The sequence below is a fragment of the Nelusetta ayraudi genome, unplaced genomic scaffold, assembly GCF_046127955.1.
Source record: "Nelusetta ayraudi isolate G7.1 ecotype Tasmania unplaced genomic scaffold, CSIRO-AGI_Nayr_v1 ptg000011l, whole genome shotgun sequence".
Classification (NCBI taxonomy): domain Eukaryota; kingdom Metazoa; phylum Chordata; class Actinopteri; order Tetraodontiformes; family Monacanthidae; genus Nelusetta; species Nelusetta ayraudi.
The window spans coordinates 24,853,002-24,878,374 of record NW_027466061.1 but is presented as its reverse complement, the minus strand read 5'-3'; the positions used below and the strand labels follow the sequence as shown (position 1 = coordinate 24,878,374).

The window sequence follows — 25,373 nt, the reverse complement described above, 5'->3', positions numbered from 1 at the left end:
CTCAAAATTACTGTCGCACTCAAATAAACGACTCCGTCCGTCAGGAATGAAGCCTGCTGCAGTTGGTGGCCTGCAGAGTCACGACTAGTTGTGATTATTATCGTGTGGATGGAGTTTGTCCTCCTCCCAGTCCCTGGTCCCAGCTGCCTCAGTCATCTTGGGGATTTTACATGCAGCTCCAGGAGCCCGGATGCTCCGCCATACCGCCTTTGCTATAAGCGAGCTGAGGCAAATTGACCTGCCCAACCAACCTGCTCCGTCCGCGGCCGAGCACAAGTTGACCGGAGGGGTCGCCAGGGAGACTGTTAGCCGCCGCTGGCTTAGTGCCGCGTAATAGCACGGAACGGAACGGCCCGCAGTGAGTGTGTGCGGGCGTGCTTGCGGTGCCTTGTCGCCGTTGTGTTGACGTAGGAACAAACGCTCTAGTGTGTGAGCGCGCGCGCGCGCACACACAAGTGCGTGTGTGCTAACTTGCTACTAGCTAGGCTAACGCTAGCTTGAAGTGGAGTGGAGGGAGAGTGCTACGGAGGTGACAGTCCGGCCGGAGGCGGAGAGAACTGTGAGGTAAGAACGGCTCTCTGATGGGGGCACTCCGCCGGTGATAGAACGCGACTGCAGCTCCGACTGGTTCATAGTCTCGCTGCCGTAAGGGAGTGTGTGGCTCGTGGATTGTGTTTTGAGGCGGCTCGGGCAGCAGCAGCAGGAGGAGGAACAGCAGCAGCAGCAGCAGCAGCAGCAGCACGTCGTGGTGCGTACTTGGGTATTTGTGTAATGACGCTTTTTGGCCAGAGTGGAACCTGAGCGTTAAGTCGACGTTTGCCTTTGGCCCGCGATAGAGTGAAGCTAGAAGCTAGCTGGCTGGCTGGCTGGCTAACTGAGTAGTAAGTGTTCAGCACCAGGGACAACTGGTGAACTTTTTTCCTTTCTCTAGTTTCCTGACCCCCCCTACGAGGGGATCCGATTCGAGTGTTGTGTCTGCGTCCTGATGGTGCTAGAGTCCAGTCACTGCGGGGCTCTGCCGAAAGACTTGTTATTGCTGTTGAAGGAAGGAAGGAAGAAAAGAAGGAAGGAAGGAAGGAAGGAAGGGAGAAAAGGAGGAAGGAAGGGAGAGCGCGTGGACACACTGAACCAGGGATCAGGCTTGTGGTTATCTGTGTGTGCTTCGTAAACTTACACTGATCCCACCATGACAACAATGTAACACTAGGGATGCACAAATACCAATACCAGTATCAGGTATTGGTACCGATACCAGGATTTGAGTACTCTACTCATGCTATTGAAATATGTAGCGATACCACAACATGCCAAATAGCAAATTCTACAACGTGTAGTGGCCTCGGTATTGGTATTGGAGAGCAGTCGTAATATAACCGTTCTGTAAAAAAAGTGGCATTGCTATTGAAATTTGAGCAAAAGCAATACGAACACACTTTTTTCAGTTGCACTGCACTTATTGGGGTGGGGGGGAATGACTTTATTTATCCCACATTGTGGGAATTTGCATAGTTATAGCAGCATGTACAGTGCAAAGAGAAGAATTTAAAAAAAAGAGTGCAAATAGTGAACTAAAAAGAAATAAAATGCATGCATACAAATATGTTATACAAATGACATATAATACATTTATTATTATTCGTACTACTACTACCACTAATAATAATAACAATAAACAAGTGTGATTGCACTTGTATTGAAAATATTGTGGTAGTGAAATGCTTCATTCTGAAGCCACACACACAACATCTCAAGGTGTGTGTTTTTTCCTCCTCACCACGCAGGTCCAGGATCATTTCCATGCTCACAGAGTGCGATGTCTGTCGACGAGGACACGGTGAAAACTGGCAGCCCGCAGGCCAGCCCGGCGTCTTCCCTGCAGCTCTCTGAATGCACCATAGGGGGCTACGGTGCCGCCGCCGCTACTCCGGATTTTGACTCAGCTGCTTGTCCCGTCCCCAATCAAACTGGCCATGGGTGGAGGTCCGGCAGCAGGGGCAGTGAGCCCAACCACCGCAGGAATCCATTCCATCTCTCCACGCAGGAGCAGCTGCAGCAGCCGCAGCAGCAGCAGCCACAGCCGCAGCCGCAGCCGCAGCAGCAGCAGCAGCAGCAGCAGCAGATGAGCACCACCAGTAGCTCCAGGCTAATGAAGCGCCGCAACACGGCCAACTCGGCCTTCAAGCACCCGCACGCATGGGGCAAGCGGCGGCGCCGGGCCAACTCGGAGAGCGACTCGCTGCTGCCCACTAACTTCTACCTGGGCGGCAACATCAACGACCCACTCAATCTCAATAGCCTGCTGGACGAGGAGGTGAGCCGGGCACTGAACGCCGAGACACCCAAGTCGTCGCCGCTGCCGGCCAGGAGCCGCGAGCCGGTGGAGATCCTGATACCCCGTGACATCACCGACCCGCTCAACCTTAACGGCGGTGCCGCTGATGACGCCAGCGTGCTTGTTGCGCCCGCCAGGGGCGGCGGTGGCGGTGGCCGGAGGAGACACCGCAACAGGCACCACGGAGGAGGAGGTGGAGCTGGAGGAGGAGGAGGAGGTGGTGGAGTTGGTGGAGGAGGAGGAGGAGGAGGAGGAGGAGAAGGAGCTACAGCTGCGCACGTCACTCTTTTGGAAGCAGGTGGAAGTGAAGGCGTGTCTACGGCGCCGCCACTGCCGCCACACAACCTCGGCAAAGACTCAAGCGGTCCCTCGGGATCGGGTCAGGATTCCAGGGAGCGCTGCTCAGCCGAGGAGGCAGCAGGAGCAGCAGCAGGAGCAGCAGCAGCAGCAGCAGCAGCAGCAGCGGTGGTAGCACTGCCTGAATCCACCCCTTCTTCTGCCCCCTGGCCTCCAGGGGGTGCCGGTCAGCATGGGGGTCGACGCAAGCGTCGGCGCAACTCAGGCAAAACCGAGCAGCCGGCCACGCAGCCTCCGTTAAGGTGGTCCGGAGCAGGAGACAAAGGTGGGAACGATGGAGGAGCAGCAGCCAGCAGCTCCCAGTGCGCACACACACACACACACACACACACACACACACACACACACACACACACACACACACACACACACACATTTTTCCAAAATGAGTGCCTTTTGTGAATGGTGTGCTTCTTTTGTATTAAAAAATATTGGTTGTAAATGGAAGTGTTGGTGGGGTCAGAGCAGGAGCAGATGGATGGAGTGTTTTGGTGACCCACCTCATAAGAGAAAAAAATATATTATGGGATATGGGATAGAAAACATGAGCTTTAATTTCTATTGAAAATGAGCAAAAGCATAATTAGACATGTGTCTTTGAAGCCCGGCAGTATTCAGCTCTTTCTTGAAATGTCTCTTAAAGCACTGAAAAATGGTTGAAATGCAGCTATTTTATAACCCTTTTTGCTATTAATATAATTTCTTCAAATTCTGCGGGCCGTAGTTTGCCCACGCCTGATCTAGATTGTTCCTACTGCTCTTTCTGCACTGTGAATGTTGCTGTTTTTTAGCTCATTGCCACGTTTACATTTCACTGCACACCTAATGAGCAAAATGTGACTAATAATGTTCTTGAATCTTGAATCTTGCTCTCACGCAGCCAGGAGAACTGGACCTGGGGGTCGCCAGTACCCGCAGCAGCAGCAGCAGCAGCAGCAGCAGAAGAAGAAATTCCAGTTTGGGAACTACAACAAGTACTACGGCTACCGCAATCCCAGCAACAGCGAGGACCCGCGCGTGCGCCTGCTGCGACCCGAGTGGTTCGAGGGGAAGGAGGTCCTGGACCTGGGCTGCAACTCGGGCCACCTCACCCTCTACGTGGCCAAGAGGCTGCGGCCCGCCCGCATCCTGGGCCTGGACATCGACGGCGGCCTCATCCACGCCGCCCGCAAGAACATCAGGCACTACCTGTCTGAGGTGCAGACCCAGGAGGCCCGCAGCGCCACCCAGTGCACAAAGCAGGAGGAACGCAATGGCAACAAGGAGGAGGAGAACCACCTCCACCACCACGATGACTCGGGTCACCAGGCTGAGACGGCGCCCCAGCAGCAGGACGACCACTCTGAGGACCTGGAGCAGGAAGACTGCCGTCCGCCCCCTGCTGGCCACTCTGTGAGCTGCTCCTTTCCTGTCTCCCTGAGGATCTCCAGGGGGCCCATCGCTGCCCCCCCCCTCGCAGAGACGCCCGCCGCCAAACCCGGGGAGTTCCCTTGCAACGTGTCCTTCATCAAGGTAAGACTTGACCTTCATCGTCAGCATTTGACCGTCAAATCATGTAGAGCGACCGACCAACCGACTGTCACTGTGAGTCAAAGACTAAAAGTCTAAATCTTTCAGCGACGCACCTTTTTTCGCTCCATGTCTGGATGTACATCTCGTCGGGAAAAGCCTGGGTGGCAAGGATTATCAATCAGTCAATCAATCAATCAATCAATCAATCAATCAATCGACTTTTATTTGTAAAGCTCACAAAGGTCACATCCAAAGGCATCTCAAAGCGATTGGTACAATCAAGAGAAACCCAATTGAACCCTCCAGAGCAGCAGGGGACAACAGTGGCTACATTTCTCCCCCTGTAGGAAGAAATGTAGAGCATACCTCTAGAGGGCGCTCATCTGTTTTGACCTTTCTGTTGGAATGAAAAGGAAATCCAAAAATTGTAGAGATAGGTAGAGATAGAACAACCAAGTACATACAGCGCTCTCACAGTATAGATATAGATATCAAGATGTTTATGAATAAATAATTCAAATATAGAAATGCAGATAGTTATGCAGAGCACTTAGTGGCCACGGTTTTAAAATGCACTGCAGGAAACTAGATTACGTGTTCCTGGAACAACTCAGCACGGACGGACGGACGGACTGTCTGACTGACTGACTGACAGGAGGACTACACAAGGACTTGATGTTGTTGTTGTAAATGTTGTTTTGCTCCCACTTGTTTTCCTTGGAAACAGATGATAATGGGAACTGGGTTCAGCTCTAAACTAGGAGCAGCGTCGTCGCAGCACAGTCAGTTTGATTAGAGCCAACGGCTCATATGAGCAGCAGATGTTACGACCATGCCAGGAAATTGAATATTATCCTTGAATTCTAACTCTAAGCCAATGAAATGGAGTGGAATTCCCTGTTTATAGAATTAAAATCTCACTGAATTCGTGTTTCTCGAAAAGGCCCCCCCCCCCGCCCGCCCCCCCCCCCCCGACATGCCAAAAGAAGGCCTCTAACCAGGAGGTGTGAAAAGTAGGAGGGATGACAGAATGTTCACTCGTAGCCTTGGTAAACATTTCGTCTGGCTGCTGCCACATTGACGAGGCTCCGAGCTGGAAGAGCCCTGGCAGTGTGGGAGTGGCCAGTCGTGAAGAATTCTTTGAGTCGGCCAGCTGCCGAATAGCAGGATACAGTCTTCCGAGATGACTGAGGAATGAATGTTCTCAAGTAAAATACATATTTTTGTATATTATGTTCATTTTTTTATTCTGTGAAATAGCCGTCCGTCCATCCATCCGTTTTCAATACCTGCTTCTTCCTGCACTGAGGGTCACAGGGGTCAGCTGGAGCCGATAATATACATTAATTATATTAATAATAGATAGAAATGGTGATGTATTCGCTGTTAGCCCAGTCTATAACCATCATTTTCCTCATTACGGTCCTCAGTGGCGTTACAGCCTGTCCCATTTTATGACTCATTTCCATTTCATCAGTGTGAACTGAGGCCACTGACACTAATGAAGTTTATACAGCCAATTACCACATATGCTTCACTTCAGTCAAATGGAAATGAACAGAATACGTCACCCTCTGTTTTAGAAGTGTGTGTGTGTGTGTGTGTGTGTGTGTGTGTGTGTGTGTGTGTGTGTGTGTGTGTGTGTGTGTGTGTGTGTGTGTGTGTGTGTGCGTGTGTGTGTGTGTGTGTGTGTGCGTGTGTGTGTGTGTGTGTGTGTTACTTTCCTCCGGTCAGTTGTGTTCAGTAGCATTGTTACCAACCCATTCGCTCACTATTGGCTCCGGATTTGGAGCCTGACGGCTTGAAATGCTGCAACTGACTGCGAGCGCTCGTTTTTTAATAGGAACTGTGTGTTCTTTTCGATCCTCTCCGGTGGCCTTGTCGCGTCTCACCAACTCTGTTGTAGGCAGACTCCACGAGGACGCTCTTCCTCCTCCTCCTCATGACAGTCAAAAACAAAACATAAAATTCAGAGATGACACTCGATGTGAGTCCTAAGATCAGCGTTTCCACTCCACCACTTGAGAACCACTGCTAACATTAAGACTCTTACAACAGCTGATCCAGCATGGTATTTACCGATGATGATGATGATGATGATGATGATGATTACTAGACACCAGAGTCACCCACGCGTCTTTTTTTCACACCGTGGAGCCGAACTAACAATGAACGTGTTGCTAGAAGTAACACACTGGAGAAATGATGCGTGAATGAGCGGAAAGGTTCCAGGTAGACACCAGCAGATATGACAGTGTGCTGCACCAGGAGGACCAAAAGTATGGCACCGTATCAGCACATCCCAACTTCCTGCTGAACTTGTTTGCATGTCCTGCAGAATCAGACTCGCCTTGAAATGTTAAAACTCGCTGTCTGCCTTGAAACCTCTTGACAAAGTCGTTTTTGCAGTTTTGATTGCCAAAGAACGGCTTCAATTAGGAAGCTGCATTCAAGAAATGTCCTATTGGTAATGGCGGGAATGATGACAACCCTACTGCGGTTGAAAGTGCTCCTCCCTACCCAACCTCAGTCAGTACATTTACATGGCACTCGGAAAAAAACAAAACAATTACTAGCTTAATCTGTTTACAAATGAAGTCGATGTAAACGCGTTACTCCGACTGAAGTCGGAATTCTCATTCTCCGGCATAATGCGGTTGGAATTCAACTTTCTCCTTTCTTAGTGGCAGGAGAGAGTGAAGGGGGTCTATGTGATGGAGAAGCTAGCAGCCCGCCTTCATCTCGAGATGGACATTTTCTAGAACAAGAAGGGCTCCCAAGTACTTGAACCAATGGATGTGAAACACTGTCAAACTGTGCAGTCTTCGTAGAACTGTCCAAGGGTATCTGAGATTTTTGCAGACGAACGTTGGAAGCGATCCAATGTGACTTAAAGGTCCAGTATGTAAAATTTCTAAGGAAGCCCTGGTATTTAAGAAAGTATTTCATATTTAGGCCACTGTCAGGAGGGCTTCCTTCAAAAAACAGCTTTAACATGAGCAAATATTTTGTCATATTTAATACCATCACCAGGAAAATGAAGCTTTCAGTATCATTTTCAAATTTTCCCTCAACATAAACTCCTCTATCGTCATACTTGCACTGGAAAGATGAATTTGATTAGAATACAATTGATGACAAGACAGCCAATAGGAGACTTGGTGGGGAAGCAGTCCAAACAGGAAATCAAAAAGGCTGTTCCTTTTGTTTTGTTTTTTCTATCACTTCACTCGCCATCACTCTATCTTCTAGGCCTGAGCGGGTCCGCAACTTATATCAACTCCCTTTTACAGATATATAAAATATTAGATGCCTGGAGGCCCATCAATCTTACTCCAGAATAGATTACCTTTATTTCTTTTTCAGACAATCCCCATATTCATCCCCAAAGCATTCTTTACTGAAATGAATAAATACATATCAACTTTTACATGGAACAAAACTGTGCCACGAATTAGGCGAACCTTTTTAGAGAGACCCAAGGAAAATGGAGGTTCAGCACTGTTACTGGGCAGCTAACCTTCACGCTCTTTCATATTGGACATCTGACATCCTTGAACGTGAGGCACCAGAGTGGTTACTTATGGAACAACACTGTAGCTGGCCGAACTCACTGGCTGCCTTGGCACGCTCCCCTGCCAATGAGCAAGCGTTACCACACAAATAATTCAAATAAAACATTGGGAACTCCCTTTGAATCTGGTCACAATTCAGAGTACATTTTGGAAATAAGAAACAGTATAAGCATTTAAGCTGTGGAAAAGTAGAGGTCTCTTATGTGTAAAGGATTTCTTTAAAGATGGCCACTTTATATCATTTGATTACGTAAAGGTGCGTTTTGGCCTTCCGAACACTCCTTTTTTGCAGATATCTGCAGATTGGAAATGACATTAAAATTAGCTTTTCCCCTTGCCTACAAGACATTGAGAAAGGTTGGATCCACGACTGTGTTGAAAGGGATCCACGAACAAAAGGCTTTGTTTCATTTGTATATGATTTAATTCAAAGTACATCAGCTCCATCTCTCCATCATAGAAAGACTAAATGGGAGGAGGATCTCAACCTGCAGATACCAGATACCAGACTAACACTTCCTCTATCTGTATCAGACACAGCCTAATTCAGTTTAAGGCAGGAGTGTCAAACTGATTTTGGTTCATCACGGGCCACATAGAGGAAAATCTCTTCCCAAGTGGGCCGGACCGGTAAAATCGTGGTATGGTAATAATAACGTAAAAATAACAACAACTTCCAGTTGTTCTCTTTGTTTTACTTTGTCCGTGTTCTTTGAGCACTCTGCACCAGTGTTGCCAACTCCTCAGTAAGGAAAGTCACTATTGGCTGTCCTGAAAGTCGGTAGAAGTCGCCAAATGACGTCATCGTCTAATTTGCATAATTGACCATTTGCACTTGATTGCAACGTAACAACACCAGGAAAAGTCGCTAGATTTGTCGCAAGTCGCTTTTGACAAAAAAAAAAAAAAAAAAAAAAAAGTCGGTATGGGGAGAATAGCAACTTTTTGGGGGGGAGAAAGTCGCCAAGTTGGCAACACTGCTCTGCATCACCTTGTCTGTTTCGACAGAGACATTTTGGGGCAATGAGGGTAGCCAATAGGAGACGTTCTGAGGCAATGAGGGTAGCCAATAGGAGACGTTCTGAGGCAATGAGGGTAGCCAATAGGAGACGTTCTGAGGCAATGAGGGCAGCCAATAGGAGACATTCTGAGGCAATGAGGGTAGCCAATAGGAGACGTTCTGAGGCAATGAGGGCAGCCAATAGGCGACGTTTTGGGGCAATATGGGTAGCCAATAGGAGACGTTCTGGGGCAATGAGAGTAGCCAATAGGAGACCTGAGTGGCTGTACTTGTGCCGGTTTGCTCAGCCCCAGTATTGAGTTTGTTTGCGAAGCAGAAATGATATTGCGACACCAAGTGGCCACATTTAGAACGGCACTTTCTTTCACTGATAAATTGCAGTTTTTATATTTTGCTAAATCATCTCGCGGGCCGGAAGAAAAGAGTTTGCTCGCCTGATCCGGCCCGCGGGCCGTATGTTTGACACCCCTGGTTTACGGTATTTCACAGACTTCACCTCTCCCGCAGCAGGTTAGCTAAACTGTATGCAACTGTAGACCCAACCTGTGAAAAGTGTCACCTGACAGAGGCCACCCTCGGCCATATGTTTTGGTCGAAGTTGAGCTCCTTCTGGCTGTCTATCTTTAGTAGCGTCTCCTATGTTTGCAAGAAAAGGATCAACCCCAATCCAACTATGGCAATATTTGGAGCCTCGCCACAAGAGGTCACACTCTCAGCAAATCAAGCAAAAATGGCTGCTTTTCTTACACTTCTTGCCAGGAAATGGATTCTTGTCAACTGGAAAAGCTCTAATACTCCAACACGTAAACGCTGGCTTGAGGAAGTAATGGCCAATTTAAAGCTGGAGAAATTGAGATACTCCTCAAGGCTGTACAGAGAAATTTTACAATGTGTGGCAGCCATTTATGGAATATTTCAGTGAGGAACTTTCTTTGCCTGCATCAGATAATCCTGATGTTTAAACACCCCCCATCCCCCCACCCCCACCCCGGTCTGTGTAGCTGTGATGTGCTCTTTTGTTCTGTTTTTTGTTTTGTGTTGTTGTTTAGTTGATGTATGGTAGTATATGTATGTAATAATTGTGGTGGTAATTGTGATGTCTGTAATTTTGGCATTGAAAATTTAACCAAAATCTTTGAATATTTCTAGGCGAATTACGTCCTGGACAGCGATCACCTGGTGCTGACTCAGCGGCCAGAGTACGACGTTATCATGTGCCTGAGCGTGACCAAGTGGGTCCACCTGAACTGGGGGGACGGTGGCCTCAGGCGACTCTTCAAGAGGGTCTTCAAGCACCTGCGGCCGGGAGGCCTGTTCCTGCTGGAGCCGCAGCCTTGGGAGTCCTACGTCCGCAGGAAGAAGCTGACGGTGAGAAAGAGATTTTTTTTTGTATGTAACTGAATGGGACCCATTGAATTGTTCTATATTTTTTATCGTCACTTTTATCGTTGTCAATAAAAAAAAATTTGTCCATATCGCCCATCTCCAGTAGCTATTATCTGTTGCTTTCTTGCATTTGTTTTACCTTTGTAAAGTGTGGTTGAGTATTGAGAAAGGCACTTAAATAAATAAAGTCTATTATTATTTTATTTTTAAATATATACAATTATTAGACTCTTTTTTTTGTCTATTAAAAGTATATAATTTTATATGTTTTATATATCTTATGGTTTTTTTTTTTGTTTTTACTTTTTATTTCTTGTTATTTTTAACCTGAAAGCCTTCAACCCTTGTATTGTTCTGTCTTGACAGGACAATATTAGCAAGAACTACCACAGCATCCGCCTGAAGCCCGACCAGTTTCCATCATACCTCACCACTGAGGTGGGCTTCACCAGTTTCGAGTACCTTGGGGCCCCCAAGTGTTCAATGAGAGGTAATTCACTTATTTGACTTAATGTATTATTTTTATATTTGTAATAACTTAACATACTGCTCATACATTTCTTCATAAAAGTGTATACTTGCAGTGCAATAAAAGTAATTTGGTTTTCCTATGTGTACCTATATAGATAGAGAGAGAGAGAGAGAGAGAGAGAGAGAGAGAGAGAGAGAGAGAGAGAGAGAGAGAGAGAGAGAGAGAGAGAGAGAGAGAGAGAGAGAGAGAGAGAGAGAGAGAGAGAGAAGGGGGTGGGGGTGGGGGGAGGGTCTTGCTCCCAGACAATCCAGGTCACCTGACAGCACATTCTGTAATTGGGGTGACTGCTCCCATCTTCAAATAAACCAACATAGTACTAAGTATCCAGGTTTGTGTGCGAAGGCCACCGTAGTTCCCTGGCAAGCTCATGAGGGGGAGAGAGCTAGTGAAAGGCGCTGCAATCTAAAATGTAACCACTTGATGCTGCTGTTTCTTCTTTGGCATCTCCAAATATTACACATTGGACCTTTAAGCCAATTGTTCTCAACTGTGTAGTCTCGGGACCCACAGTTCTTTTTTTCCTTATCATGACGTTGCGACCAAAATTTATGCCACAAAAATAAAAATGCGAGCCCTCACTCTACCGTGTCTAGTAAATAAATTATTGAATTGAATTGTGTGTCCTGCAAAATAAATGTCCAACATTTTCTCTATAAATATTTACATACGTATTTTAAAATCCCTTTTAAAAGCCCACAAAGCCGCAACCTAATCAAAACAGCTACGTGACCCACTTTTGGGTCCCAACCCACCAGTTGAGAAACACTGCTTTAAACTGCAATGGTAGCTCGATTTCACCTTCTTTTTTTCTTACCTTTTCTAAATCTCAATTAGGTTTCCAGAGGCCAATCTACTTGTTCTCCAAGTGACCTCTCCTTCCCAAAAGGTCGATGGACGTGAGCAGTTGAAGCTGCGTACCGCCAGACGTCCATTTCAGCCAGCCAGCCAGCCAGCTAGCTGACCCCAGACTGAGAGGAGGCTCCTGAATGTGTCGCTCTGGCCTGACACACGCTGAAGATGAAGATGAAATACAATGAATGGAAGATGGGACCAGCACTTTGAGTGCGTTGGAGACGAGACCTGGGCAGCCAGGAACCCAGGATCCTGTCAGACTTTATACATTCTTAAAGGGAAAGATGTGGTGAACTCACATTGTACACAAATCATTGTGGTTTATTGACACTGTAATGGAGGAAGCTGGCTGCCTGGCTGCTCCTCAGACTGTCTTTGATGTAGACAAGGTCTCACTCTGATGCTCATTTCTTCTAATATCTTTGGTCTTGAGTTCCTACTTTGATATCTTTGTTACACGCCACCACCACGTCAACCCGACAAGTCGTCCGATACCGAATCCCATGTGATGCAATGCGATGTGATGCGTGACGCGGACACAAATTAATCGAATACACAGGACTGGAAAAAAGTAGCGCTGGCAGCTTCGTGTTTGCTAATTGTGAGCAGCAGAGTGCGACGCCTTAATCCAGTCAATCTGGTCATCTCACGTTTTCAGCCTTATTGCCGCCACTGATATCGTCTTGCAGCGGGTGTCATTGTGTTAAGGCTGCCTAGTTAACACTGGAAAGTGTAATACAGACATTTCTTTAAAATGAATAAATAAAATTAGCCACATCCAAACTACAGCAAGGTGCTGCTGTTTGTCCCACGATAAATCTTTAGCCCATATTTGCACTACAGCCCTCCAGTTTCAATTCACAGCGTGAGTATGAAAAATATAGTTCTCACAAGGATTAACATCATGCTCCACGTCGTCATCACCACTAACAGTGATGCTGATGCACAGCAACAGCCTCAGCGTCGTTCTCAGCCCAAACCCTCACTGAAAATCTCTTTTTTTAAAAAAAAAAAGTCATAATTCAAAGGTGTGGTTCTGCTGTGTGAAGCAACATCAGGGTTCAAGTGGACTACAAACCTGTGGGATCAAGTCAGCGCCTTTGAGTTTCAACAGCAGCCAGCAGAGTTTCTCCCACGCTGACAGATCAGCCATAAGCCGAGTTTACCTGTTGATCTCAGCATTCAGCTTCTTCAGAGTAACCCTGAAGGATCAGATGATGACTGGATGAACTAGAGCCAGGTGGTGCTACAGTAGGATTACTCATCAATGAATTAATTGTTGGAAGTCTCGTCGGCACTGAGGAATATCTTTGATTTATGAATCAGGATCGCCAAACATTTCTAGGATATATTATTTCCAAGCACATATCACGCATCCGTAAACCCTTGACTCAATTGAAAATCAAACAAAGGCCAAAATTGCTGAACTGCTCTGTTTTCCCCCCTCAATTATAAAAAAATATATTTGCCACCTTTTGCTTTTGACCCAGCGTGGACAAGCTGGACTTTGCAGGTGTTAAAAGTCCTGTTGATTGTATTTTGTGTTTTTATTATTGATTGCTGCTGCGTATCTACATTTCACTCAAAAGTGTCTGAGGCACAAAATTCATTTTAAAGTGAAAGTGATCAAGAATGGAAGGTTCCAAGCAGCATTTGCCATCATGTGGCGTGAAGGACAATGGAGGTTTCTATTGGAAGGAGTGATGATCAGTGTAAATAAATTGAGGAATTGTCAAATTGCTGTTGTCAGTTTTTTTTCCAGGTTCGGAACTGCTTTGATAATTTGTTTCCCCCTTGAGTGGAATTTTTTTTTTTTCTGTGTCTTCTTTTCAGGTGTTTGCTGCCAATTTAGAAATGAGAATGCTAATCCAACTCTAGCAGGTCATTGAGTCGGTGCACTGTGTGATCCTGTTTTCTTTTTTGCTGTTGCTCTGTCCCAACAGGCTCATGGATTGTTATACTGGCCCTTTATTTTATTTTTTTTTTATAAACTATTTGAAAGTAGACTTGTTGTTGTTGCTGCTACATCCTCATTTCACCACATTAAAATGTTTTAGGCTTACAAAATTTCCTCCTATTTAGGGAATGATATTAAAATACATTTTCCATCAGCCTTTGTCTATATTAAAACACTCAGTGAGGCTAAAACAGGCATGGGCAAAGTATGGCCCAGGGGCCATATGTGGCCTGTTAAGCTTTTATCCAGCTCAGCGAATTTGAAGGAGTGATATTAATAGTAAAAAAAAAATAGGTAATAAAATAGCTGTATTTCAGCAATTTTTTCAGCAATTTGAGAGTCAATAAAGAGTTAAATACCATGGGGTTTCAAAGACACACATTTTGTTATAATTTCCTTTCTCTTATTTTCAATTGACATTTAAGCACATGTTTTCTACGTATCCCATTCTATATTTTTTTCCTCTTATGAGGTGGGTCGCCAAAACAAAATAACACTCCATCCATCCGCTCCTGCTCCGCCCCCTCTGTCACATTTTAGAACTCATTGTGTGGCCCACTAGTCAAAAAGTTTGCCCACCCCTGATCTAAAATGTTTTGAACACAGCTCCAGCTCATGGTTGTAAACTTGCAACATCAAGTCGACATTTTTCTGTGCTAAAAAATCTGCAACCAACTCAAGAAAATGTGGTGCTTCATATTGATTACAACCACCAAGAAAACCCCTTCAACCCTTCTTCTGCCTGCTGTTGTTGCAGTACTTAATCAACCATGCACTGCGTATGTTTTGTAATAGAACAGAACACAACTGGGGAACTGGGAAAAGAAGATGAGAAGATGATTCTCTAGGTTCTCGAGGTTAATTACGCTGAAATTCAGCTCTCGATTGAATGTCAAGAACCTGCTTGAAATGAAGTCAATCAAGTCAGAAAGAGTCTAATGAACTGAACAACAGCAGGTTGGAGGTTGGACCATGATTAATTGTCAGTGATCAGTTGTCAATTGTCATTGTCAACATTTGAATAATTATACATATGTTGACAGCAACATATTTAGCCCTCTGTTTACTGCTAGGTGGCTAACGCTCCATTTTAGCCTCCTGTTGAAATGAAGTAGAATAGAATAGAAGTCTTTATTAATCCCACATACAGTGGGGAAATTGGCCTAATTACAGCAAATTACTTCCCGTGCCCTTTGTGATATCATGAAGGGCATGTTTGTTTGTTTGTTTTTTCTACAGCACAAAAGAAAAAGATGATCTTTTCTGGAGACTTCAGAGACAAAAATGCAATTGTCAGAAACCAGCAAAAAATAATAATTTAGTTTCACATCTTTCATCATTTACCTTTATTTGGTAACAATAACACCTGTCCTCCTGATTTATTTATCTTGTACTAGCTTTATAATATAAGTATGCCACTTTTGGATTGTTTTTTTTTTTTGGCTGATTTTACAAAAACATTAAAAAAAAACAAAACAAAAAAAACATTGTGCCAACAACACGGGTGTGCAGCCTCTGCGCGGCTCCTCACTGTCAAGTTGTCACTCTGAGCTTTGTGAAGACAGACAGAGGCCTGTAAACACGTTCGCGGGATTTCAGACCCCTTTGTGGTTCGGTCACGCTGTTGCTCTCTGAATAGCACAGAGATTCACCCCAGATGACAATGCAGGGCACAATGCAGTGGCTGTGTTTACAAATAGCATCCGTCCCTTTAAAGGTCCAGTGTGTAAAAGTATTTTTGGCTTTATTTTACGATTTTTAGATTGGTAAAAGCTTAACATACTGCCCATGAATACTGTAATAAAAGTGTATACTCGCAGTACAATAAAAGTAATTTGGTTTTTCTACCCTTGGAACAGTTCTCATAGCGCAATAAAGGTCTTTCTCCTAGTTAGCTGCCATTCTTTAAGGAAGCCCGTCGAACAGTGGCCTGAATACGAAACGCGAAAAAATGTTTACACACTCAACCTTTCTCAAGCGTCGTGGACTAACTATGGATCAGTGTTTTAATGTGATACTGCAGTTTTTCTCAACTGATGGAGTCTCAGGACCCAATTTTTTTCCCCAATCATGAAGTCGAAGCCTAAATTTATTCCACAGCACTCAAATTTATCCCACAAAAAATAAAAACTCTAGCCCACTTACTAGATAAATTATTGAAATTGTTGAATGCCCAACATTTTCATTATATGACTATCCGATTTTTGGCAAGTTCTACAATAGAACATATATACATATGAACACGCACACACAAATATATACATATAGATACACACACATACACACATGTGTATATTTATATATGTATATATATATATATATATACATATATATATATATATGTATACACACACACACGCACACTCAGGGGCAGTTTCTTTTTTTAAATCAATTTCATATAAATATGTATATGATATATGTTTATATATTTTTTTTTAATCCCTTTAATAAAAGGGGGGAGGGGGCCTCCCCCTCGAAGCCATGACCCAATCAAAACAGCTCCACGACCCACCCGTTGAGAAACGCTGTTATATAGCCATCAAGATTTGGCAGTGCAGGACTGGAAAACATTAACCCTGACTTGGTTTTTTGAAAACAAAAAAACAAGGGTCCCACACAGAGACGTGTGGCTAAGCAAAGACAGGAACCAATATGACATTGAATTTTGCTTGGCAGCGATTGACTGACTGACTGGCTGACTGACTGACTGACTGACTGGCAGCGACCGGTGACACTGGTCGTCTGTCTGTCCCAGACAGACAATGTCGTCTGGGACAGACAGAATGGTGAAATCACCCAACACACTGGGACATTAGCGAGACATTAGCACTTCATTCACAAAAGCTCGGCTCCATCGCAGCTGTTTGGGGGGTTTCGCTCACTTGACCGTCATTGTCCGCTGGCGGTGGCCAGTGCTGAGCCAAAGCATGCTGGACTCTCCCTGCTGGTAGTTTCCTCCCGTCAGGTCAAACTCACCACGGACCACCTACACTAGTGTTTGTTTCTCAATCCAGCACAGTGGGAGTGGTACAAATACTTTGTGACTGCACTTCAGTAACCTTTTCAGGTATCTGTACTTTACTTGAGTTGTTTTTTTTCCACTGACAACATTTTACTTTGACTCTCTACATTTGTACACAAATATCTGTACTTTCAACTCCTTACATTGTAAAAACATGGTGTTTGTTTAAAAATTGCAAATGATGTTAAAAATAATTCATCTATTACCATAGTTGTTGTTGCTTGAAGTGGAGCCATAGTTCATATCGTGTCATATAGTTGGGTAGATATATATAAAACTGTATAATATTCAGTTCTGTTACTTTTACCAGAGTATTTTCTTTACACAAGTATCCATACTTTTCCTTGCGTACAGAATGTGAATTCTTTTGCCACCTCTGCCGACGAGTGAAGTAAATCCGGTACAGATGGAGGAGACCCACATCTACACACAACACTTCCGACACACACAAAGCATTGATCATTCATGTCTGAGCATTTATTATTTGCAACACAGTGTTTTATGGAAAAGAAAGTTTGTTTAAAATTCAAATTTCCAAACAGGAATTTGTTTACCGAGAGCTTTAATTCTAACATCAGCATGTCAGTGAGAAACCTAAATAAAGTCTGTCTCACGTTCAGATTCTTTAGCATGTTAGGGTTTCAGGACAGGTCCAATCTTTGGCCGGGATGTTAAATCAACAACTGTGCTGCGAATTGAAGCTCGTCGTCGGCCTCTGTGCTGGTTGACAATCTCCCAGGGATCATTCCGTCGCAACCATTGCTAAGACCGCGTCGCACAGCACCTAAAATGAGCGAAAAATACAACACTGGTGTCAGTCTCACTCATTTCTAACCCCCTCTGAGACTGATCACTCCTCCGCCATTGTCTCGGGGTTGCCCTACCTGTATCGCCGGGGGCAACCGTGATGGCCCACGATGTACTCCTGAGCATAGCAGAACCGCCTGCAGAGTCCTCTATACCCGCACGTGTAGTACTGCATCTCTGGATCGTTCCCTTGGACTTTTCAATCGACACAATGACAAAGTGTGAATAACTTTTGACGTGAATGGCAATGACAATTTAGCAGACAGGCCTTTTCAAGAACACACTTGATTTTCCTACACACTGTAGAAAACAATTACATTTTCTAGTTCCATACCATCGTTATTTGAACTATTATAATCATGGAGTCATCAAAAAGCAGGCTGTGAATATCAAGCTATGACTGCAATTGTGCTTTGATATTTGGTCAAATATATATATATGTATGTATATCTATATCTATATCTATATCTATATAGATATAGATATATCTATATATATATAGATATATATATGTATATGTATATTGATTTGACGTCACACTGGAATGAAAATGAGCATATCCGTTTGCTTACCCTCCCCAGCTGCGAGCATCAGGAGAAGCACAAGGAGAACCAAGCTTAGTCCCTTCATGTCTGGGCACCACAAGCTTTCAGACACTGTTGTGGACAGGCTGATGCTGCATTTATACAGCTTTTAAAACCGCGGGGGAGGAGTCCGTCGTGCCCGCTTCCAAAATCACAATAACAAGTGTTTGCTGGATGAGAGCAGCAGACTGAGGGATGAAGGTCAGGGCTGTCAGTATACCTCGCGGTGGTCCATAATCAACAAGCTCTTGAGAAATTGAATTGACTGAGGGTTTAGCTTTTCATTTTATTTTAAAACAGCAAAGTACTGTTTTTCCCTGCTACGCTATTGTGCAAAACATCTTTTTCCCTGGCAGTAGTTATAATAATGTATTTTCAGAAAGTCATGTGAAAAAAATAAAATAAAAGCTCTTTGCTATTGTACTTACATACGCCTCTATATCTGGAACAGAGGCAAGAACACATAGATACACACGCCACCGCAAGGGCCTCCTTTAAAAAAAACAAGCCACAGTGTGTGTGTGTGTGTGTGTGTGTGTGTGTGTGTGTGTGTGTGTGTGTGTGTGTCTGTCTGTCTGTCTGTCGCAGTGTTTTTAATGGGCTGCCCTCTGTTCTAGCGCTGGGCTGCCCTCATCTGAAAAATGGCCATAGTGTTTGTGCTATTGCTGATGCTGTGAAACCACAATCAAACTGCACAAAACACGCCGCTACAGTGTCACGGGCAGGATTGTGTTGCCAAACAATAACAACACGAGGCGCAGCCCTCCCAGGAATAAGCTTGTACAGCGTGCCCCCTAGTGCTAAAATGTGGGAATAAGAATAAGAATGCCCTTATTTAATCTCACATTAGGGACATTTAAAGTAGCATGTACAGTGCAAAGAGAACTAAAAGCAGCAACAACAAAAAAAAAGAAGACATGAATTAAATATACAAAAATTATTTTCAGGAGTGTTTAAAAAGAAGTGTTTATAAATAAGTGTTTTATTGCACCTGTATTTAAATAAGATGCAGGTCTGCATTCCCATGTGTGTAAGTATACACAACAGCATCTTGACTAAACAATGTATGTTTTCTTCTAGCCCAAAAGTCGCTTGAAACTAGCACCACATGTGAGCATTGAATTGGAATGCTCCTTTAACTAACCACTGACCTCAACAGCTTTCCCCCAAAGTACGCTGAGCAGAAAAAAACGACGCACTCTGAACTTAGTCATCGATTACACAACCTCAATTTAATTTGTGAAAACGGCATTCTACAGAAATTTAAAATTGTTAAATTATGGATTTTCTTGACAATACGGTGACTCCACCAGACAAGCACACGTGCATTTCTTTTGTTTTTGTCTCTTGACTTTTGTAATCGCATGCTACTTGTGGTCTGATGTGAGGGTTTGAGACTGTCTGGAACCATGAACCGAAATGGTTTAAAATTGGTTGCAGGGTCGTGTCATGGCTGAGGATTAAAAAAAAAAAAAGAAAAAAAAACTTATCTAAATAAATCTATAAATCTAAACATTTAAGACAAGAAGTTGCGTTTTGCCTCCCTGCTCCATGAAATTCATTGCTGAAATATATTGATCGCTTGTCATTGGCAGCAGGGCCATATTGGCTCTATCATTTAAGTCATTAAATTAGGCAACAACACTTCAAAGCACTTCAATCCTTTAAACGCAATTCAAAAACGAGACAATTAATAATAACAAAAAATAAAATAGGCCAATTAATTTAAAAACAAAAACAAAAAAAGAACCATGTAGTACGCCGCAGTCTCTTGTTCTTGCTATCACTGTTAAATTAAAGAACACACACACACACACACACACACACACACACACACACACACACACACACACACGCACACAAAAGCTTTTATTGCTCGACGTCGTCTCTCTTTTTTTAATAGCTTCAGAAGAGTTGGCTTCCGGTGGCGGTTGCGCGCGCCTCCCGCCAAGCCCTCGCCGAGCTCGGCGGGCATGCGCAGTCTGTCGTAACAGCCGCCGTCGCCGCCGCAGTCGACCGACCGACTACGACAACAGCGCGGCCCGGCGCCCCTCTCACTGCAAGATGGCGGACCTCCTGGGTTCGATCCTAAACTCGATGGAGAAGCCTCCGACCGTCGGCGATCAAGAGAGCCGCCGGAAGGCTCGAGGTACGGAACGTCATGCTACACCAAAATAAAAGTTTTAAATAGTCGCTCTAAACGACTTCCGTGGTTTAACACTAGCGACTGACCGGCTACGAGGACATTCCTGCTATTGTCATTGGTCGGTCGAGCTCTCACGTTAACGCCGTCGTCTCGGGTTTGCTTGCTCGTTTCACGTAAGCGGTTATAGGTCTCACTTTAAACATTTGAAATAGAACTGAACCAAAAGTCTTGCCGCCGTGTCTCGGCGACAGCGACTCTGTCGACTCCTGTCTGTCCGTCGAGCCAGTCGAACGCATTTTGCCAGATAGTAGCGACACCTATTGGTGAAGTTGTTGTGTTGTATTTGTTCTGTCTGCAGCGTCCATCTGACTCGTCTCGACTTTCGTTTCTTTCAAAGCGCCCCAACAGGGGTTGATTTTGTATCAGGTTTAGTTGTTTGTCTCTCTGTGAACGTGTGTGTGTGTGTGTGTGTGTGTGTGTGTGTGTGTGTGTGTGTGTGTGTGTGTGTGTGTGTGTGTGTGTGTACTAGTATATCACCGTATGTGAATAAATATAGGAAATACTAATTTCTATACCATCTAATTATAAAACTGCTATAAAGTCTGGTTGGAGTGGGACGCATCGTCTTCTTTTTTTTTGTGAGACAGCTGTGAGATAGTTGGAAAAACAGACATCCAATGACAAGTACTTCTCCGTGACCTAAACATGGACAATCAAGATCACTTTGAAACAATGTGTCAGAAATGTTGAAATTCCATGTAATACAAACCAATGAAAAACTTCTTCATTCTTCATTCCCTCTCTCTGAAGAACAAGCTGCGAGACTCAAGAAGATGGAGGAGGAGGAGAAAAGAAAGAAGGCAACGTTCAGGAAAAAGGTGAGATACAACATGTCACTCTGTGCTATGAATATCACCGACTGTTTTAGACTTCATCATTGTACATCTTATAGTTCTCATTGCTTATGTTCACTTTTCTCGTTGTTTAATCGTGTGTGAATTTGAGCAGATGGAGAAAGAGGTTTCGGCTTTCATTCAGGACAGCTCGCGGCAGAAACAGAAATACAATCCGATGGGGAAACTGGAAAGAAGTATACTGTAAGTAGTCTGTATCTCAGTGGCCTGCATGAGCGCCCACAATTCATTCAGGAAGCACAACAGCTTTATCACTTCCTCGCACACTCCAAAAACATGCATGTGAGGTGAATTGGAAATTCTAAATTGTCTGCAGGTGTGCATGTGAGTGTGCATGGTTGTCTGTGTCTATGTGGCCCTGCGATGAACTGGCCACTTGTCCAGGGTGTCACCCTGCCTTCACCCTAAGACAGCTGGGATAGGCTCCAGCAGACCCACCGTGACCCTGAGCTCGGGAAGAAGAGGGTATGGAAGATGGATGGATTAGTGATTTTAATTTCCCATTTCCTCTCCAGCCACGATGTTGCAGAAGTAGCTGGCCTGACTTCCTTTTCCTTCGGGGAGGATGAAGAGAGCCGTTACGTCATGCTGTTCAAGAAGGTACGAATGTTTTGTTTTTGATTAGGCACCATGTGATGTGGCCTTATTAAAAGAAGGGGTGCATCTTGTTTTGTCTCAACATGTTTCCAGATGAAGTGCTCGTCCTCCTTTTTGTCTTTTTCCCGGTTTTTCTTGCACTTTAATTTTTTGAATCATTGTTGATTCGATTCCACTCAGTTGGTCGTCAAATATTTGAACTTCAATGTCCAGTGTGTTCAATTTTTTTAGGAAGCCCGTCTGACAGTGCGTTTGGCTATTTAGTTCACGGTCAGGAGGGCTTAATGAATAATGGTGGTGCAGGATGGCAGCTAACTCGGAACAAGACCCTTGTTGCTCTCTGTATTTTTATATGTATGGGAACACTTTTATTGTATTGCGAGTATACACTTCTGAATGTATTTATGGGCAGTAAGTTAAACTATTACCAATATCAAAACCATAAATCAAGCTATTTTTTTACACACTGGACCTTTAAGTCAAAAGTCCAAACAAGTGACCAAGTGCAAACAGGGCCTGAGAACAGGAACTGCGGAGGAACGATGCGTGCTTCGTCGTCGGCCCACAAAAAATAACGCCGGGAAAAGTCGCTCGATTTGTCGCTCGCCGCTTCTGACAAAGAATTCTCGCCAGATTTAGCGAGAAAGTCGGCAAGTTGTCAACACTGCAGCGTGTCTTGGCTTGCCCAAATGGTGCGTCGGTGACGTAAAATACTGCCGAAAAGCGTGTTTTGCGACACTGCGATGTACTCCATAGAGCTTCATGATAAACGATAGACATGTTCTATCGTCCAGACCATGTATAGCAGGCATGGCCAAACTACGGCCCCCACCCCCCCCAACGAAACTTTCGTGGCCCGCCGACGCGATGCAGGTCGGTCATGTGGCCCGTTGCAAATAAAGTTTGGCCACCCCTGATATATATCGTCATATCGACCAGCCCTAGTGGTGGGTTTTACTTTGTCTCACAACGCCTTTATTTTGAAATAACGTAGGCATTTTTGTCTGTGCTGTGGCAGGAATTCGCTCCATCAGACGAGGAGCTGGAAGCCTATCGCAACGGAGAGGAGTGGGATCCGAAACTGGCGGAGCAGCGACGTAGGCTCAAAGTAAGGCTGGATGCTCAAAGCTGATGCTTCTATTTGACGAGGTCCTCCGGACCATGAACCTGTCACACACCGGGTGGACCTGCACACGTCAAACAGCTGGAAAACAACACGTGCACATTGTGTGGAACAGTCTTGTGGAGCCAGTTGTTCTATCCTCTCTGTTCTCACTGCCTTGGTCTAAAGCCTCTTATGAGCTTTAAAGGTCCAGTGTGTAATATTTGGCTTCATTTATGATTTTTATATTGGTAAAAGCTTAACGCACTGCCCATAAATACATTAATAAAAGTCTATTATGGCAGTTAATATAAGTGTATAATGGCAGTACAATGAAAATCATTTGGTTTTCCGAATGATTCTCATATACACAGTGGTATGCAAAAGTTTGGGCATCCCTCTGACATTTCATGGTACAACATTTTTGATTCAGGAACAAGCAGCACTGGAAGAATCTGTGTCCAGTCAGACGAAGAAAGCGGAGACGTGTCCAAACTCCAACTACAGAGACAAGTACAGTCACCTGATCGGCACCTCGGCAGCCAAAGATGCGGCGCACACGCTGGAGGCCAACAGTGCCTACGGCTGCGGTGGGTGAAGCTCCAGGCCCAGTCGCTCTTCCTCCCTCCTGGTCCCCCTACTCCTCCTCCTCCCCCTCCTCCCCCTCCTCTGTCTTTAATTATTTTTTTATTTCAACATTATTTCATTTGACAAGGCTGCCTAACTGCTATGAAACAATTCCATGACATAAAATAATCTAGAAAGAAAATGTAAAGATGCAAAATTCCAAAAACACCAAAACGAAAACATACACCGTGTGTGTGTGTGTGTGTGTGTGTGTGTGTGTGTGTGTGTGTGTATATGTATGTGTATGTGTGTATATATGTATGTGTGTATGTATGTATGTGTGTGTGTATATATATATATATATATATATATATATATATATGTATATATATATATATATATATATATATATATATATATATATATATATATATATATATATATATATACGTACATGTATATATATATACATATATACATATATATATATATATACATATATACATATATATATACATATATATACATATATCTATATACATATATATATATATACATATATATAAACATGTATATATACATATATCTATATACATATATATATATATACATATATATAAACATGTATATATACATGCGTATATACATATATATATATATATACATATATATACGTATGTATATATATGTATATATATGTAGACATATATACATATAGACAATCACGCTCACGTAGGCTCATCCGTCTCCCAGTATCAGTATGTCATGAATAATCCATGATAATCAACGTTATTAACCTCCTCTCGGGTGTGTTTCCCTCCCTCAGTGCCGGTGGCCAACAAGAGGGACACGCGCTCCATCGAGGAAGCCATGAACGAAATCCGAGCAAAGAAACGTCTGAAGCAGGACGACACGGCAATGGCGCCACCTGGTGGCGGCAGCAACAGCTCCTGAGGCTCGGCTGTGTTGTGTCGTTTGTTTGTGTTTGTGTGGGAGGGAGTGTGTGACCAGCGCACATACTCTTTTATCCTCCTTAATGCAATATTATGAGTGTAAGTTATATGACATGACTTTTGGTGGAGGTGCATCAGGTGGGTCGCTCGCTGTCAATGTCCCATCACCCACTGGTAGTGACAAACAGAATTTCATGTGATCTCCTTTTTTTTTTTTTTTTTTTTTTTTTTAAAGTGTCAGCAAAGATGAAAATGTTTAATTTAGACGTGCATTTACAGTTGTAAAGGTGGCATTTTCATCATTCAAGTATTGACTATTAGTGAGCTGAGGTCAGGCTGTGCACCTGCTGCTGCGTTTTGGAGAATGTGTGGGCTGAACGTCTGTGTCTTTTTTTGTCATTAGTGTTATTACCCAGATTCCAAATTCTTACGTGTGTGTGTGTGTGTGTGTGTGTGTGTGTGTGTGTGTGTGTGTGTGTGTGTGTGGACACACACACACATACATATATTTTAGAAAATACAGTTTTTGGGCTTTAGGAATGAATGAACCAGTGTTTTTACATGTGCACATTTGTGAGCTGTTGAGGCTACCTGGCGGCTGTTAGTGGCTGCTGAGGCGACCTGGCGGCTGTTAGTGGCTGCTGAGGCGACCTGGCGGCTGTTAGTGGCTGCTGAGGCTACCTGGCGGCTGTTAGTGGCTGCTGAGGCTACCTGGCGGCTGTTAGTGGCTGCTGAGGCGACCTGGCGGCTGTTAGTGGCTGCTGAGGCTACCTGGCGGCTGTTAGTGGCTGCTGAGGCGACCTGGCGGCTGTTAGTGGCTGCTGAGGCTACCTGGCGGCTGTTAGTGGCTGCTGAGGCGACCTGGCGGCTGTTAGTGGCTGCTGAGGCTACCTGGCGGCTGTTAGTGGCTGCTGAGGCGACCTGGCGGCTGTTAGTGGCTGCTGAGGCTACCTGGCGGCTGTTAGTGGCTGCTGAGGCGACCTGGCGGCTGTTAGTGGCTGCTGAGGCGACCTGGCGGCTGTTAGTGGCTGCTGAGGCTACCTGGCGGCTGTTAGTGGCTGCTGAGGCGACCTGGCGGCTGTTAGTGGCTACTGAGGCTACCTGGCGGCTGTTCGTGGCTGCTGAGGCGACCTGGCGGCTCTTAGTGGCTGCTGAGG

At 44.5% G+C, this 25,373-nt stretch overlaps 3 protein-coding genes across 6 annotated transcripts; 2 read left to right on the top strand and 1 right to left on the bottom strand.

Annotated features, from left to right (window-relative positions):
* Positions 1 to 13,304, top strand: mepcea (methylphosphate capping enzyme a). 4 transcript variants are annotated; one of them, XM_076022064.1, is made up of 6 exons: positions 1 to 358; positions 1,782 to 2,954; positions 3,570 to 4,201; positions 9,947 to 10,165; positions 10,550 to 10,673; positions 11,550 to 13,304. In XM_076022064.1, exons 2-6 carry the CDS (start codon positions 1,814 to 1,816, stop codon positions 11,582 to 11,584), a joined length of 2,151 nt encoding a protein of 716 aa, XP_075878179.1. In that variant the 5' UTR covers positions 1 to 358; positions 1,782 to 1,813; the 3' UTR covers positions 11,585 to 13,304. The 4 variants fall into 4 exon arrangements, with proteins under 4 accessions (XP_075878179.1, XP_075878175.1, XP_075878177.1 ...); XM_076022060.1 differs by having other exon boundaries at positions 1 to 564; XM_076022062.1 differs by having other exon boundaries at positions 1 to 645.
* A 3,697-nt stretch (positions 13,305 to 17,001) lies between these two features.
* Positions 17,002 to 18,022, bottom strand: defbl2 (defensin, beta-like 2). Its single transcript, XM_076022059.1, has 3 exons — positions 17,926 to 18,022; positions 17,431 to 17,548; positions 17,002 to 17,330 (listed from the first exon to the last, which is right to left on the bottom strand). Exons 1-3 carry the CDS (start codon positions 17,981 to 17,983, stop codon positions 17,309 to 17,311), a joined length of 198 nt encoding a protein of 65 aa, XP_075878174.1. The 5' UTR covers positions 17,984 to 18,022; the 3' UTR covers positions 17,002 to 17,308.
* A 1,896-nt stretch (positions 18,023 to 19,918) lies between these two features.
* spag7 (sperm associated antigen 7) lies at positions 19,919 to 24,790 on the top strand. Its single transcript, XM_076022058.1, has 7 exons — positions 19,919 to 20,086; positions 20,894 to 20,961; positions 21,092 to 21,180; positions 21,513 to 21,597; positions 22,613 to 22,702; positions 23,130 to 23,286; positions 24,090 to 24,790. The coding sequence occupies exons 1-7, from the start codon at positions 20,002 to 20,004 to the stop codon at positions 24,215 to 24,217; spliced, it is 702 nt and encodes a 233-aa protein (XP_075878173.1). The 5' UTR covers positions 19,919 to 20,001; the 3' UTR covers positions 24,218 to 24,790.
* Positions 24,791 to 25,373: the final 583 nt, after the last annotated feature.

What these genes read in the sequence shown, in the direction of transcription:
- mepcea (XM_076022064.1), top strand. Translation starts at nt 1,814, where the DNA reads ATGTCTGTCGACGAGGACACGGTGAAAACTGGCAGCCCGCAGGCCAGC. An exon ending in GTCCGGAGCAGGAGACAAAG is followed by an intron (nt 2,955 to 3,569) that starts GTGGGAACGATG and finishes GCTCTCACGCAG; the next exon opens with CCAGGAGAACTGGACCTGGG. An exon ending in CCCCAAGTGTTCAATGAGAG is followed by an intron (nt 10,674 to 11,549) that starts GTAATTCACTTA and finishes AATCTCAATTAG; the next exon opens with GTTTCCAGAGGCCAATCTAC.
- defbl2 (XM_076022059.1), bottom strand. Translation starts at nt 17,983, where the DNA reads ATGAAGGGACTAAGCTTGGTTCTCCTTGTGCTTCTCCTGATGCTCGCA. An exon ending in GATGCTCGCAGCTGGGGAGG is followed by an intron (nt 17,549 to 17,925) that starts GTAAGCAAACGG and finishes TCGATTGAAAAG; the next exon opens with TCCAAGGGAACGATCCAGAG. An exon ending in GGTTGCCCCCGGCGATACAG is followed by an intron (nt 17,331 to 17,430) that starts GTAGGGCAACCC and finishes CGCTCATTTTAG; the next exon opens with GTGCTGTGCGACGCGGTCTT.
- spag7 (XM_076022058.1), top strand. Translation starts at nt 20,002, where the DNA reads ATGGCGGACCTCCTGGGTTCGATCCTAAACTCGATGGAGAAGCCTCCG. An exon ending in AAACTGGAAAGAAGTATACT is followed by an intron (nt 21,181 to 21,512) that starts GTAAGTAGTCTG and finishes TTTCCTCTCCAG; the next exon opens with CCACGATGTTGCAGAAGTAG. An exon ending in ACGTCATGCTGTTCAAGAAG is followed by an intron (nt 21,598 to 22,612) that starts GTACGAATGTTT and finishes GTGCTGTGGCAG; the next exon opens with GAATTCGCTCCATCAGACGA.